The sequence below is a fragment of the Mycteria americana genome, chromosome 18, assembly GCF_035582795.1.
Source record: "Mycteria americana isolate JAX WOST 10 ecotype Jacksonville Zoo and Gardens chromosome 18, USCA_MyAme_1.0, whole genome shotgun sequence".
Classification (NCBI taxonomy): Eukaryota; Metazoa; Chordata; class Aves; order Ciconiiformes; family Ciconiidae; genus Mycteria; species Mycteria americana.
In genome coordinates, this window is record NC_134382.1 from 8,145,483 (window position 1) to 8,160,598 (window position 15,116).

Here is a 15,116-nt window from a genome sequence, read left to right on the forward strand (position 1 = left end):
AATGATTTACAAACCAGCAGAATATGAGCAGTTCCCCAGAAATCAGATGTGTTGAGAGCTGAGCAAGGGTATTTGTTAAACATACATCTCAAACTCTGTGAAGCCAACTCTATCTTCTCAATTCAGCAAATAATCTTCAGTGATTTACTGCTCAGACACAACCCACAGAAAGATCTGCTCCTACTGAATTGCTCTATTCAGGCAGTGCACTTATCCTCCCCTCTGGATAGGTGGCTGCAGAGTACCTGGCATCTGTGCTCTAAGCCAAAGCAAGGACATCCCGAGACATTTCACCATATCATTCATGCATTCTACTGTAATTAATCACAGACAGAGTTATGGTTACGCACACTCCCCCAATGCTCAAATTTAGCGTGTATCGCAAACAAGAGCAAGACAAACTATTCATAACAATCTAGTTCATTATTTTTGTACCCAAATCAGTCTTGAACAGACTTTTTATGTTTATAACCACATTTACTGTCAGCCATAAACTGCATGCTTAGTCAAGGGGTTCTAGTAGGTTGTTTTAGCTAAATTATTATTTGCCTTTTTTACTTACTGCACCCAGGACTTAAATAGCTTTCTGAAATTCCATTGGAAATTAATGTAAATGGAGTGCCGTAGGAAATCCCAGGTATTGTGAGATTAGTCACCTCACTAAAACATTATCACCTTCCCACAAATTGCTTGACCACAGATTTCTGCGAAGCATAAGAAAGAAGTCAAAGACAGGCCGAGAAGGTGCTTTGGTGCACACCTCTCCATCTATCGTAACACATAAACATCAAGTCCAGAGGCAAACGTTCATAAAGTTTGCGAAAGTCCTTAGAACAGCACACGAGGTGCAGCTTATTTCTACAACAAACATGAAATATATTTAGCAGACTTTCATGGAGATTTAATGGTTTCTGATGGGAGAAGCTAGTTCTTTCCTATCCTGCTTCATCCGAACATAGATGGGCGCAGCATCACCACACACAAGGTCACACCTGCAGAGGACTGTGTTTATGAGCATTTAAGTTTCCAAAGCTCATAAATGTAAAGCGAGTAAAAGCCTACCCATGCTTTGCCCAAAGGAAGCAGATGTCTTCTTGACCCAGTGACTGGGACTGACAGGTCTGTGGTAAAGCTGCAGTGCAGTTCACAAAACAGAAGGAAGCAACTTATTAATAGAAGCACCCAACTCAAGCAGGATGGAGTATTCCCCTCAGTGCTGTAACAGAAGCCAGCAAAAGAACAGCTGGGTTGCAGAGAAAAGGAACATAAAATCAGTTCATCCTTCAAAAAGGGCTGGCTCATGTGGCAGGAACTCAGAAATGCAGTCTCTAGAACACAGCAAACACAAGACCAGAGTCTTAGGGACTGGGATGTAGCATTTGCTGCAGATGTGGAAGAGACTATTCAAATATTCCTGGTTTCCACCAGGCTGCAAGACAGGCATAAATTCCCCTCCACTGCAAAAATGAGGAAAAAGGCCAGCTAGAAGCAGAAGCCAGCAATCATGGGCAGACTCTGACCATTAACTGTGAAGACAAACAGATGTCCTCAGCCTTTCTGGAGCTCCAGCTGTGAAGAAACAGGCCAGAGCAGACATCTTGTCAGGGAGGAAAAAGAAATCCAGATGGCACATCCCAGAAAAATAAATGAAAAACTCCTGAAGTTAAAAAAAAAAAAAAAAAAAATCCCATACCTCTCCAGTGGCTTGCTTAAATTACAAATCCCTCTACAAGACAGTCATGACACTCCCCAATTTCTCCAGCACAAGGATGATTGACAGTTAAAATTAATGTTCCATCCTTGTGGTATTATTATTTAATTACTATGGCATGCATGAGCAATCCCAGCAATAAGCATGCAAGCCTCTATTTTTCTTGGCAGCAGCAGCCTCCAGCAGCCAGAGAGACCTTGCAGCCAACTCAGGTATCAGTCAGGACTGAGAGCAGCCTTGGAATCCCAGCAAAGGGGACTTGTCCCTCCTGGGGTGCTGTTTACAGAGCAAAGCTAACCTTACAGGAGTCAGAAGGAATCCTCATGTTAACTACGGTGAAATCAGGCTTACTCCTTAACACTTGAAACAGTACCTCCAAAATCAACAGAAGCCTTGCCAGCAATTTTTAGTGAACTTTCAATCAGGTCTTTTAACATTAGTTTGGAATCCGAATACAATGGTACCTATCACTTCAGAACCAGTTTATGACACTGATGAGAAATTAGCCCACTCTCTCCCTAACTTCCTCACCGTAAAACACAAGTTGAGCTGTAATTTAGACTGTTCCACACAGGCAGAACCTGCGGTTCTTTCTGGCTCTAACTCCCAGAACAGCACGCATTGCCCAGAGACACACACAGTCTCTGGCCAAGATTCAGCCAGCATAGAAGAAACTACTAGCAGAAATCTACAGTCAAGTAGCAGAGTTTGGATCCTGAGAAATTTCTGAACTGTATCTGAACTTTCCTGAAATGTAAGGATTCTGGGATCTAGTCTGCATCTCTGCTAAAAAACAAAGTGAAATGGACAAAAGTAGTTTCAGAGTCTGGATGAATAAAAGAAAAAAGTCAACACTACCTGTGACCAAGTTTCCGTACACCTAAAAGCATCTCAAAGTGTTCTCAGGCACACCTAAGCATTTCTCAGGGTGGGACAGGATGGAAAGAAAGCATGAAAAGGTTACAATTTTGTGAGAGGGCAGCATCTTTTCCACCTACAATTAGTCAGAGATGTGTGTCCAAGAACATATACCTAACCACTCCAGTCCACAGTCTGTATGGCTGAAGTTACTGCCCTGCAAGTTTTGCTCAAATGGTTATCTATGCATTTGTCCATCTGTGATGGAATTCCATTTAAGAATTCTTTCCTTAATAGTTAAGCAGTTGCCAGACACAAAATGGACCTGACTAAGCATTTCAGTTATCTTAATCCACAAATTTCTCTATTGTTACACCTGATTACACCAGCAAGAGTATTGTCAGCTTCATTATGAAATGAGGAGCAAATTATTTATTTCAGTAGTGTATTTTATTTGGAACAGGTTAAAAAGCAACAGACCACTTTTTTTTTTTTTTAGCATGAAAAATCCTATGTAAGCTGCTAATAACTTATGGTTATACACACTCTTGGTTATTAATGAGATGTAAAACCAAAGTCCTGACCACTTGTGGTTTTTACAGATCTCTCAAGAATTTTCCCTAGAGCAGAAGTGTTAGGTTTGGTATCTTAGCCAAATCCAAAATGGCATTCCTACCTAAATTCCCACTATGTTTTGTGACTGAAAAATTATTCTTCACTCCTCTAAATGGCTACCTCAAAAAGCTTCTCCCCTCCGCTTAAACACAAACTGCCTGCAGTGGTCACACCCATAATGAATTTAATGAATCCAGTGGAACAGTTCATGTGAGCAAGAGCTACTCGGGGTGAGAAAATGACATGATGTGTGTTGCTGTGTTAGCTGTACTGCAACGTTAATCAGTGCCACCCCTGGCTGTACCAGTAGAGTTCTGTCTTTAGGGATGCCACAAAAAGGTAAGGAACTGAACAGCACCAACAGAACAGGTGTAGCACAAGGCATCTGGCACACAAAACCACATCTGATGTAGGACCACATACTTTAAAAGCGAGCTTTAAAAAAAATCTTACAAACAGTTCTGAGAAATGAGACCAAGCACTGAATTGCTTGATACGCTGAGTCAGATGCATGAATCCAACATTATTTTACATGGGCCACAAGGAATTGCTAGGAAGCATGTTATTTGTTATAGCCCTTCTTGTTCATAATACGCCAGAGCAAGACTGACAATAATGACAGGTACAAAACATGAAAGATAACATCTTCTACTACAGATAGGTCCCAGTCCAGTCTCTCCCATGGCTTTAACACTTGTCAGGCCCAAAAATACTTTTCTCCATTACACATGCAATCACACACTTCAGGCTAAGACTGCAATCTCTTTACAGAGGAGGAATGCAATCTGTGCAATGTCATTGAACCAGCTGCTGTTTTCAATTGGAAGCAAAAGGCCCCAAAGAAATAATTCAGAGAGATTTAAGTAAAAACCAGGTAGACTCTAGATTTTTGACAGAGACAAAAGGGTCACAAATGAAATAAAATTTCAAGGACTCCTTGGCTACATAATGGGTAACTAAATTAAAAACATTACACTATTTCTTGCAGAAATTCCACTGAAGGTAAAATCCTGTTGACCTCAAATCATCCCTGAAATTTCACTGGGACGCCAAGTCAATAATTTTCCCCAGGTTAAGATGCTGCCTTTGAGTTGTTTAGCTGAAGTACCCCTAAAAGCAGCTCACAGAACAGCTGAAGTTGGAAGGAACATCCACAGATCGCCTAGTTCAACACCCCCTGCCCTAAGCAGGTGAACTACAGCAGGTTACTCTGGGCCATGTACAGTCAGGTTTTGACTGTCTCCAAGGATGGAGACTGCATAGCCTCTCTGTCCAGCCTTTTCCAGTGTTTGACCATCCTCACAGCAAAGAAGCTTTTTTTCTTACATTTAAGTGGAATTTTCTGTATTTCAACTTGTACCCACTGCCTCTTGTCCTTTCACTGGGCGCTAAGAGTCTGACTCCATCTTTATTCCCTCTACGCAGGTATCAAATGGTAACCCTTGATCAGTGTCAACGCTAAATAACCACTGGACAATCTACTACTGCCGAACCCCCGTTATTATAGTATCACATCTTCCAAGACAAGATCTACGCCTGGAAAGGGGAAGGCAAGCCTGGCAAGTGGCAGCTGCAGGTACTCAGCCACACACAGTCAGAGAAAGAAAGTCCAGTAGATTACAACCTCTGTATCCATCAGTCACGTTCTGCTCTCTCTCTTAGTCCATCTGTGTCAGAGAAGAAAACTCTCATGTGCTTGGCAAGCACATCACATTGACAGCAACTCAGCAAAGATAAGAGTGGAGAAAAATTTAAAAAAAAAAAAAAAAAAACAACAAAAAAACACCACACTTACTATTTCCTTGGAAATACCAGGTTTATCAGGAGATTTGAGACTTCTGCTTCCCTGTTTTAGGTAGAGGTTTCACCACATGACTCATGCACTGTGAATGTTAAAGGGGAGCTTTCTCCACTCCTATTTGAAAAGAATTCCCAAGAAAAATTTGTCCCAAATTGTTTTGCTTAATTAGAAGGAAAACACATCTACCTTTTCAACAGTATGAATAAAAATCACTACTCTCAGCTAATATTTCATTCCCTGCTCCTTCTGCTTTGATAAACCTACCAGCTGGCCACAGAGTCTTCCAAGGTAAACACAGCCTTAATTTTTACTGTACAAGGCCAAAAACAATTCCACCTTTCCTGTTATGTGCTGTAGAGAAATGAAATGGGACACTGCTGCTGTTTCACTTTCCTGTGCAGGGCATCCTTTCATGAACCAAAACTGCTCACAGAAGTACCTTCAAGGCTCAGAGAGATCAGTCTGCCACAGAGAACTGCTTTCAACCTTCCTTTACCTTGACAGGTGAGGTAAGGATAGCTTCACTATTACTTTACTTCTTCCCTTCATGAATACAAATTGTGATGCTTTGCTGTAAGTGGCAACTGTCATTTACCGCAGAAATGGTGGCAATTCTTAAGCACTGCATTTATAGTATGTGTAAAATAATCTCTTAGCTTGGGCAGGTGCTATACAAATATAAAATACAATACAGTCACCTATGACATTCAGAAGCAATACTTAACTAGAGCCTGGACTTCAACCTCAAATAGATTCCAAGGAGAAAAGTTCACATTGCAAAATTTGGGAGTGGGTATCAAGCAGAGCTCATCAGCATTTACATCAAAGATTTGGTTTCGTCCTATCCTTATTAAACGGAACCTGCCTTCACTGAACTCGCCAGCTCTTACTGCAGCCAAACCTTTGCCATGGATATTTTAAACCAAAGTATTTCAACACAGAAACTGCAGCTTCCAAACAATGTCTGGTTTAATGAATGCCCACTAGCCTCCGACTGAGTAGCGTGTTTCTTCTAGCAATAATGTATGTATGACTATATCAGCATTAACCAGGACCAGTTTCTGCTTGCTTTCGCAATCAGAATATATTCTGCTAAAGGTCCGATACATTTCACATCAAGCCAAATTAATTCCAGAATAGACTGAAGTTTAGTTGCACCAGATATGTATATCTGGCCCCTTTTGCAAAAGCAGAATGAAGCAGTTCTAGAGAGAGTAGAAGAAAGTGATTGATTATAAGCACCTCAAGAATTTAGCATGTATACAACCTGTCCTGACAGAGCCCTGCAATACACAACAAAAAATTAGCTGAAGAAACGCTGCTTACAGTCCCCTAATGATAATTTTAAGTGCAGCAGCCAGCTTTTTTATACAGAGGACTGTTTCCCAGACTTGCCCAACCTTAACCAATTACTCTCACAATAGCACTGAATAGGATATTTAGAATGTCAGCCCAATTGTTCTAACTTGCCCCCTCTGCCATGCCCCAATTTTTGACAGGTTTGTTCCTCTATTGCTATAGTGACTGCCATCCCCAATGCTTGTGATCAAAGTCGTGTTTTAGAGGTCACCTCCATTTGAAACAAGGGACATTTTTGTGTGTGTGTGTGTGGGGGGGGGGGGGGGGGGGGGGGGGGGGGGGGAGGGAGAGGGAGAGAAAGAAGGGGCTGTATGATAGGGGAGACTCCCTCCTTTCTCGGTGTTGTAGTCTCCTTTCCATTTCATCCTGCTCCTAATCCTAGGACCTGCTTTTAATTCCCTAACCCCCTCTCCTACTCCCAAGCATTCTATGCAAGTTTTCATCTTAAAGGATTCTGGGGGCTATGATCAATTGACTAGAAATTTTTTGCAGCTTTCAGCCTGGGGTGATTCTCCCAAACATGTAACTGGAAGGATCCTACCCTGCAAAATCCACTCACTAAGCCTAGCAAGTCATCAGCTATGGCTGCTGAGGTATCATACACAGAGTCTTACACTTGCCACTTATGCATAATTACCACCATCCTGAATCCTCTCCTACAAGAGCCACAATCACCTTAAACAGATCATCTGACTACACCAAAATTTTTCTCATTTGTAATTTTCAATCAGCACAACCTCTCTGGTGGAAGGTGCAGTGCAGAGAAAGCTCAGGCATGTTCAGATGTTTATACTGTTGTCTAAGACAGTTTTGAAATAATGTTCCAGAGAGTAAAGGGTTTGCCTGCAAGAGATACATTAACATTCCAGTATCATTATTTTACTGCAATAGCCCACTTGCCTTTTTTTAATCAGTTGTTTCTGAACAGGATAGTGTTCATACACTAGAACTCCAAAATGTCTTTACACTTAATCAGCTACTATGGGACTGGAACTTCAGTCATGCATATTCTAAAATAAATTATAATAATAAATTGCAGTATTCCAGTGTTTGCTTCAGTAAGCTAGAAAATCAATCATGCAAAGGCAAAACAGAGAACATTTCTCTTTAAAATCAAATAGAATTTGGCAAGGTTGCCTCAATCATTGGAAAAAGGAACCAGCATCACATTCTGCCAGAAATAAGTTCTACCAAGCACTGACAACACGTAAACACCTACCTTGGGATGCCCGTGCAGTTCTTCACTGTTTGAGAGGGTAGCATTGAAAGGCTCTGTATACTGATTAGGTTCTTTCTTCATCTTTCTCTCTCTCTTTGCTGCTGTAACTCTGAAGAGGCAAAACTGCTGACAAAGTAAAGTTGCCACAAATACCCAGGTGCACCCCTTCATTTTGAAAAGGGAGGGGCCAAGTCAGGAAGGGCACTCTCCAAGCTCAAAATCCTTCAGCACCAATAATAGGAGTAGACAGACTTCTCTCTAAAAAAATAAAAAGGTTGGAACTACTAAAGATGATCCTCTGGGCTATGCAATGTCAAATGAGCAGCATGCACGGATGCGCTGGTTGCTGGAGAGTTCTCTGTTCAAGCAGGACACATGGAAATGGTATAGATAAACTTGTTTGAAAATCTGGATTCACTCGAAGAAAGAGGTAAGTCCATTCAGCCTCTTGAAGCTTACATAAATACAAGAGGCCCTGGAAAGTCCTGCCACCCACCTTGAAGTGTCGCTCCCCCCCCCTCCAATAAGTCTTCAGACTCGTTTAAAATGCACTCAACTATGAAACCTAGAGAAGTGAAATTGCTCAGGGCAGCAATTGCTCAGGCCGGAGCTGACAACACAAACTCATTAGGGGGGTTGTTAGGTTGTTCTTCTTCAACAGGAGATTTCACTTTCTGTCATTCGAAGCATTGTGCTCAGTTCAAAGGAGGCTTGAATATGTTCCATCCATTCTCTCTTGAATGATACTTCCCTTTCCTCAGTGACAAGTCCTCATCCTTTCCTTTCAAGATGCTGGGGAACTGTAACCCAAGGTTGCTACAGCCACTGCTCTTCTGAAGAGGCTGAAAGCATCACAGCTCAGCCAAGTGCTCAGCCTTCTAAGGAGAAAACAGATTTCTCATATCATGAAACAGGGAGAAGCAAAGAATCTGAGGATGTACCTAGGTCCATTAGGAGCAGATAAAGTTTTCCCAAGTCTAGCTTGTCTCCCTCTTTAGCTGGGTTTATCTTCACTTCTCTTTAATGAGACGATGAGCAGTAAGTCCCGATGCCGCAAGCAGCTGTCAGGATGTAGAATCTCATGTCTTTTTCATCCTCATCTCCCCTCACACTAGGCAAGATTTCAGGTACCTCTGAGTGTAGAGCACGTCTGATTTTTCTCGCTGCTCCTTTCCTCAGCTGCACACTGGCAAAACCCTCCTCAGCTTTTGCTTTACCTCAGCAAATAAGTACTTCTTTCCTGAATGAGTTTCCATCAACTTCAAGAAAGGGGAAAAAAAAAAGAAAAAAAGGAGGAGGGATCACATTCTAATGAGCTGTCAAGCCTATTCTCTTCACATTCCTATTAGACTCACTGATAAGTGGAGCTGGCCCGTGTGCCAGGCAGATTTAAATCAATGCCCATTCCCTGCTCCCTCCCCTCAGCCCTATTCTGTACCTCCCCTTCATTATCTCAGAGAAATCACCATTTTTCTGGGAAGTTTGTAAAACTGTACTTGAGTGTGTGGTAGAGCTAAAAATATGTGGCTTGGAATACGCGCTCAGCATCGCACCACACGTTGATACATCAGAACTCTTGCTTTATACTCATTAGCTGTGTTTCATACAACATTTTCCCCTAGCTCTCAGTAGAGACTGGCTTAGTGGGGGCTTTCTGATTTCTTTACAGGAGGGTGGACTGTTTACTAAAAATAACAGAAAACCAAAGGTTACACATCTCCTACAAGCATTTCATAAGGGAGATCCTGAAGTACTTGGACAGTCTGCAAATCTTTGTCAGTTCCCCACCACCTAGAACAAATATTCCTACTCTTTCTACAAATATGGAGAGCGATGCAAAAATTTACCTGAGATTGTACCATGAGAAAGTCCAAGAATGATAAAAGATTGAAGATCATATAATTTGAAGTCCCTTATGCAATCAGCAAGCAACAGATTTACTTTCTTTTAACAATCCCTTTACCACACCTCCTGTAATCCAAGTAATAATGCCAGCACAGTTCTTCATTGGACTTTAAAAGCAGCCAGGGTGGATCAGGAGCAACAGCTCTATTAACTATAGCTCAGGGAAACTGAGGCATGAACAATCTGAGCGCAAAATCAAGTAGCAGAATACAGATTTATTTTTTTTTTAAAGCATCTTTTGAGAGAAATGGAGTTTGGGAAAGAAAAGAGAGTAAGAAGGGAAGTTACACAGAAGCTAAATAGTTAACAGCATATCACCCCTCCCCCAACTAGCTCACATTCCATCAAAACTACGTGGCAGACTTTATTTGTTAGTAATATTTAACTTTCTTTGGCGCCTTCTCATACTTAAGCCTCTTTTTTCAGGTTAGTTGTAGACAAGCCATGAATTTGTAAAAGCGCACTTGATGACACATTAATAGGACAATCTGTCATATTGCAGCTAAACAGCTTGACAGATCCACACACCATGGCAAGAAATGACATTCAAGGCTGGAACAGGGCAATTGCTTTTTGGTCTGCTGGTGCAGGCTGCATCTGTCTGCCGGGAACATCTTTCCCATCCCAAGAGCCAAATCCCAAGATTATATCCTCAGATTTGGGGGAAATGAATCCTAACTACGTTTGCAATCACAAGGCGAAGTTACTTGATGGTCCAGTAGGACAAACTGATAGTGGCTAACTCCCAACTGCATACTTTTCTCTATGTTGGGCTGAAACAAGTGGCAGCACAGTTATCTCTCCTCCAACCTTCAATTCAGCATTTGTATTATCTGTGGAAAATTGCACACCTGGCTGCTGCTGTTCTCACATCCTAGTTGCACCAGTTCCAAAGCACCCGCGTCTTGCCAATGCATGAACAACATTCAACCCCCGTTTGCAAAAAAATAGGAATAGGCCAATGTTGCACTTAATAGCACAACAAACCAAGGATCTCAAAGTGACTGAAAAGACAAATAGCTGCTTCTCTGAGCTCAGCACCATTGCAGCAATAACAGGAATAGTTAAGAATGTAACAATACCAATTCTGCATAAGGAAAAGTTTTGAAGTAGGGAAGATATTATAAGAAGTCACATTTACATTTCAAAATTTTGTGCGAGAACCCAAATACAGTGTTTGCAAACACTGCAAGAAGCGTGTGTAAAGCTGGAGCGGAAACTGAATAGTCAGGTAAGAAACTTGTGATTTGATCTTTCAATCTTTACTTATGCAACCACCTTTTACTCAAGACAGACCTTACCTAACTATGCTAAGAATAATATCCAAAGGGCAAAAGGTCAAGAGCTAGGATTTTCCCCAGAGTTGCCCATTGTGGATGCATTGAACAACTCCTAAGCCTCGGTGCAGAGATAGTGATGTTTTTCAAGCCAGAACAGAAGAAGGCCCATTACCATTCGCTGACACACACACCCACCCCTGCTTCATAGCAGACAAAAGTCTAGAGTATTCCTGTGATAGATCCCTTAGGTTTAAATCTAAAATTTCCCAATGCTAATCCGATATAAACTCAAGCTGTCGATTGGGTTAATATACAAAAGCTGTTAGAACCAACCTAAACACACCAGCAGACAAGAGCAGCAGCTTGGGGAAGACACACCAAGAGCTTATGGCCACTTCAGTTGCCTTCTGCAAAATCCCCCCGCGGAGCTGCCCACACCCCACGTTTTGGAGCCCTTTGGCTCTTTCCCACATTCCCCACCCAGCACAGCCACCCGGCCGCTCGCTCACGACCCACGCGGGATCGCAACGCCATCTCCTGGCAAACTCACAGAAACACCGAGATGCTGGGCAAAACGGGGAAACATTTGCTGCCACTCCTAAGGTTTCTCTTGCAGTGGGCTCTTCGGTGTGACCGAGGCGTGAAATAATGTTGCCGGGGCAAAGCTTTTACCACTAATAAAAGGTTCCTAGTAAACCCTAATAAATCATCCTCATTCGTTGCCCAGAAAAGTCTTTTCAATAACATGAGATGTGAATGCTTTGTGTTCAACAGCCTCCCATTTGTGTGCATGTAGGCAATTTTTCCACTGAAAACATGGTTTTTCTGCTTTAAGTAGTAAGATCTGATCTTTGCTGGGCAGCAAAAAAGGTATCATCTTGTATACTATTTATCTTCCTGTGACTGGGTTGCAATATAAGCCACTAACAGCAACAAGTTATTAGCAGAAATTATTCAGAGACATTCAAAAACACCTTTTGAAGCACAGGGCTTAAGGTAATACTTCTAATTACAAATTATGAGCTTGCTCTTCTGAAGAAAAGACAGCTTGCACTTGCTGACTGCTTACATGTCTAAGGAGAATCCATGAGACAGCCAAGAAGCATCTCATTTCTTTGGCCTTCTGTATATGGGAGAGTTTCCCATTTAATACTTGGCTAGATAGACACCATCAACACCCATTATGAGTTTCAAATCCAAGTACTTGCGCAAATGCAGTAGGAGGAGGGGTTTTTTTTTCTTAGAGAATTTGTCTAGGGTAGGGGCAGAACAATGCATGTCCTCACAGCAAGAATCCTGTATGACTACATGGATCCGAAATACAGCAACATGGCTATCCTCATCTGACTAGCTCCTTACTAACACAAGCACTAAAAAAAACCTGAAACAGGGCAAGTGACAAAATGAAAAGCACTAAGTCTAAACAATGGAGTGCAGAAGAACTCCAGGCACGAGAATTATTCTGAGTAAGAAAAAAAGGCGGAAATACCAGCATTATTAAGGAAAATGCATCATTTCATACAACAAATTAGGACATAGCTCAGCCCTGGCAGATGTCAGTCAAGCAAAAAAACCTCACTTCCATCAAGTTATAAAGAAATGGCTATTAGGAACAACTGTGTGTGTGGATCCAAAACATAACTGGAATGCCAGCCCAAAATCAAATTCTACAAGCCAAAAGTGAAGACAGCCTCTAATAACATTTACTGCTTTACACAGAACTGAAGCTGTCTTGATATCACAGAACTAGCTATCCAGATGTTAAGGGAATAGCAGCAGAATGAAGTCAAGCTGCACTCAAAACAGCAACTGCTCAGTTAGTAGCAAGGTTCCAATCTGCTTTTTTCCTCAGAGACATCATCACTGTTGGCAAAAACAGCAGAACAGCATCTTAGAGTGGCTCCTACATGTCTCAGAGTAGGTACTGAAAACACGTACTACACTACAATGACAGTTGCAATGTTTGTATCATTACAGAACTAATACCTCTCTGTAAAGGAACTGCATTATCAAACAAAAGATCTAAAAGAAGTTACTACCCGAGGTCTTCCTGGAGGTGTTTTACCACAGATGTAAGGGATACCAAACTAACTTGAGGAAAAAAAAAAATCTGGAGGTGGGAGAGATGCAGTTTTGCCATAGTTTTTGTTTTCTAGTCCATATATATCCAGTTAGAGTTCTTCCCAGTGATGCCTTTCCCAAAAACAGTCCCACAGAAAGTATAAATTTTATCATGAATGTTTATTATGAACAAACAACTTTACAATGCAGTCATTTCTACTCCTCAGTACATGCTTGAAGTTAACTTCCATGACCTTGAAATCTTAGGGGGAGAAAAGTCACAACTACACACAAATCCAGGATTTTAAAAATCAAGAGATCTTTAAAGGCGACCACTGAGATGTCTTCTGATTCAAGCTGCAAAAAATCCCTACCACCTGTGTATAACAATCTTACAGAAATCTATGAAATTGCAGCATGAAAGTGAAGGGCCAGACATTTGTTCCAATATCACATGCTGAGGGACAGCTTTTAGTTTTATTACATTAAGTAATGCACTGCTTCAGGGCATGATAATATTTTTGCATGGCAAAGAATGGGTTACTCCATCTAATGACTTTGGTAACAAAAGATCAGACACTGCATACTACTATAAATGCTTTAAAAAAAAAAAAAACACAAAACAGTAAAACCTACACAAAAGGGAATAAATCTTCCGTTACCAAAGGCAAGGAGCAAGGAGATGTAACAAAATCTTCTAAGCCATAGGTGCAAGGCTTCAGTCAGCTATTGCTCCTAGCTTTCAACAAATGGCACCTGAAACGACTATCAAGTCTTTCTCTGAATCCAGGGTACTGAAGAGAAACTGCAATTGGAAGTTTTGTTTTGTTTTTTAAATACAACCAATCCTCAGAAAAAAATGCAGCATGTCCAGGGTTTAACCAAAGTTTTTTTGTTTCCAATTGTGGCACTTCAAATACTTGGGTGTAGCTTAAGGCCAACTTCTTGTCACATAATAAAATGCCTTTTATTCAACATCTCTGGATTTTACTAGTTCTTTTACCTTGGTTAGGTACATTCCACAAAAGATGTAAACACATCATGCCCAAGGTCTCCTTGCCTTTGCCTTCATTTATGCGGACAAAATAACTTCCAGAAGGTAAGATGATAAACATAGAAACCTATTATAAGCTTCTGTCCGCAGGCGATGTCAATGGTAATAAAAGGCATTGCAAGAACACAAACATGTTTGAATGATACTAAGATCTATGAGGCAGTACAGCCTCAGCTACAGGTCCATCTGCTTTGAGAAAAAAATACCAGCCTGACAAGCCATCTTGAAAATCCTATCACTGCAGGAAAGACAGCACACCCCCAGACTGACAGAACATAATTGTTTCTAGATAGATACAACTGGTGCTTCTCTTTTTACAAGAGCTTATTAAGCACATACGAGAGGTAAATTAAAAAATAGTTGTAAGATTTGGTAAAACCACAAAATAAAAAAATCAAAGATTTATAAATACATTTTAAAATCCAGCCTTTTCCAAATTACATTCCCACACCCCCCCATCTCCTCCTTCCCTTCCTTACCTCAGTAAGAACTGCTTTAAGATTTCTTTAGTATAGAGCTGTTCTGCTAGTTTTGATAATTCCTATCTATTGCAGAGAATTGGTCACATTTATTGATGCTCTAAGCTGCACGGCTCATGGGTTAACAATACATTTTTGCTTACAATCAAGATACCAAGGAGAAGCAGAGAGAGAGAACAAATCTGAAAGGGAAAATAAAACAGTTTCAAAAAAATTCTTAGATACATGAGGTAATATTTATTTGGGCTCTTCACAATATTTAAAATAAGACTATGCAGTTAGATGCAGAGCTTTTTACCCTCCTATCACCTTTGACATTTTGGTGTACCATTAACAGTGAGTGCGTTCTTCCCCAGATGACTAGGCATCGCTGTCAATTATGAAAGGCACAGTAAGTCTGCCTCTGATGAAACAAAGTATTTGGATAAAACTAAGCGGGGGGGGGGGGGGGAACCAAGCAAACTCAATTAACAAAGTAATTTCAGACTTTTGAACTACCCTAGGAGCTTTAGTGTTTATCCACAGTGCTGTAATCCCATGAACAAACATCGGTATTTCAGTCATCAATCATCTGAAGGGGAACAGTGATGAACTTACACCTTAAAGCAAAAAGCCTCTAGAATCTCAGATGAATTAGAAGGGTTTGGGTTTTAGCTTTTGGTGCTGGTTTTTTTAAGTTTATGCAAATCTTCAAGTAAGCAATGGAACTCATTTTAAGGGTTTACTTCAGCTAGTGACACTTCAGATTAATTTAGTTGACTCTGAAGAAGCCGG

General features: G+C 41.0%; 1 protein-coding gene across 1 annotated transcript in view; it reads right to left on the reverse strand.

The window, feature by feature from the left end:
* The window catches only part of C1QTNF12 (C1q and TNF related 12), a 33,052-nt gene extending 17,977 nt beyond the window's left edge, over window positions 1-15,075 (reverse strand). Inside the window, exons 1-2 of the mRNA XM_075520159.1 lie at window positions 14,343-15,075; window positions 7,564-8,822 (exon numbers count right to left, since the gene is read on the reverse strand). Coding sequence (XP_075376274.1) covers window positions 7,564-7,734 — 171 coding nt within the window. The 5' untranslated portion in view covers window positions 7,735-8,822; window positions 14,343-15,075. The remainder of the gene's footprint in view (window positions 1-7,563; window positions 8,823-14,342) is intronic.
* Window positions 15,076-15,116: the final 41 nt, after the last annotated feature.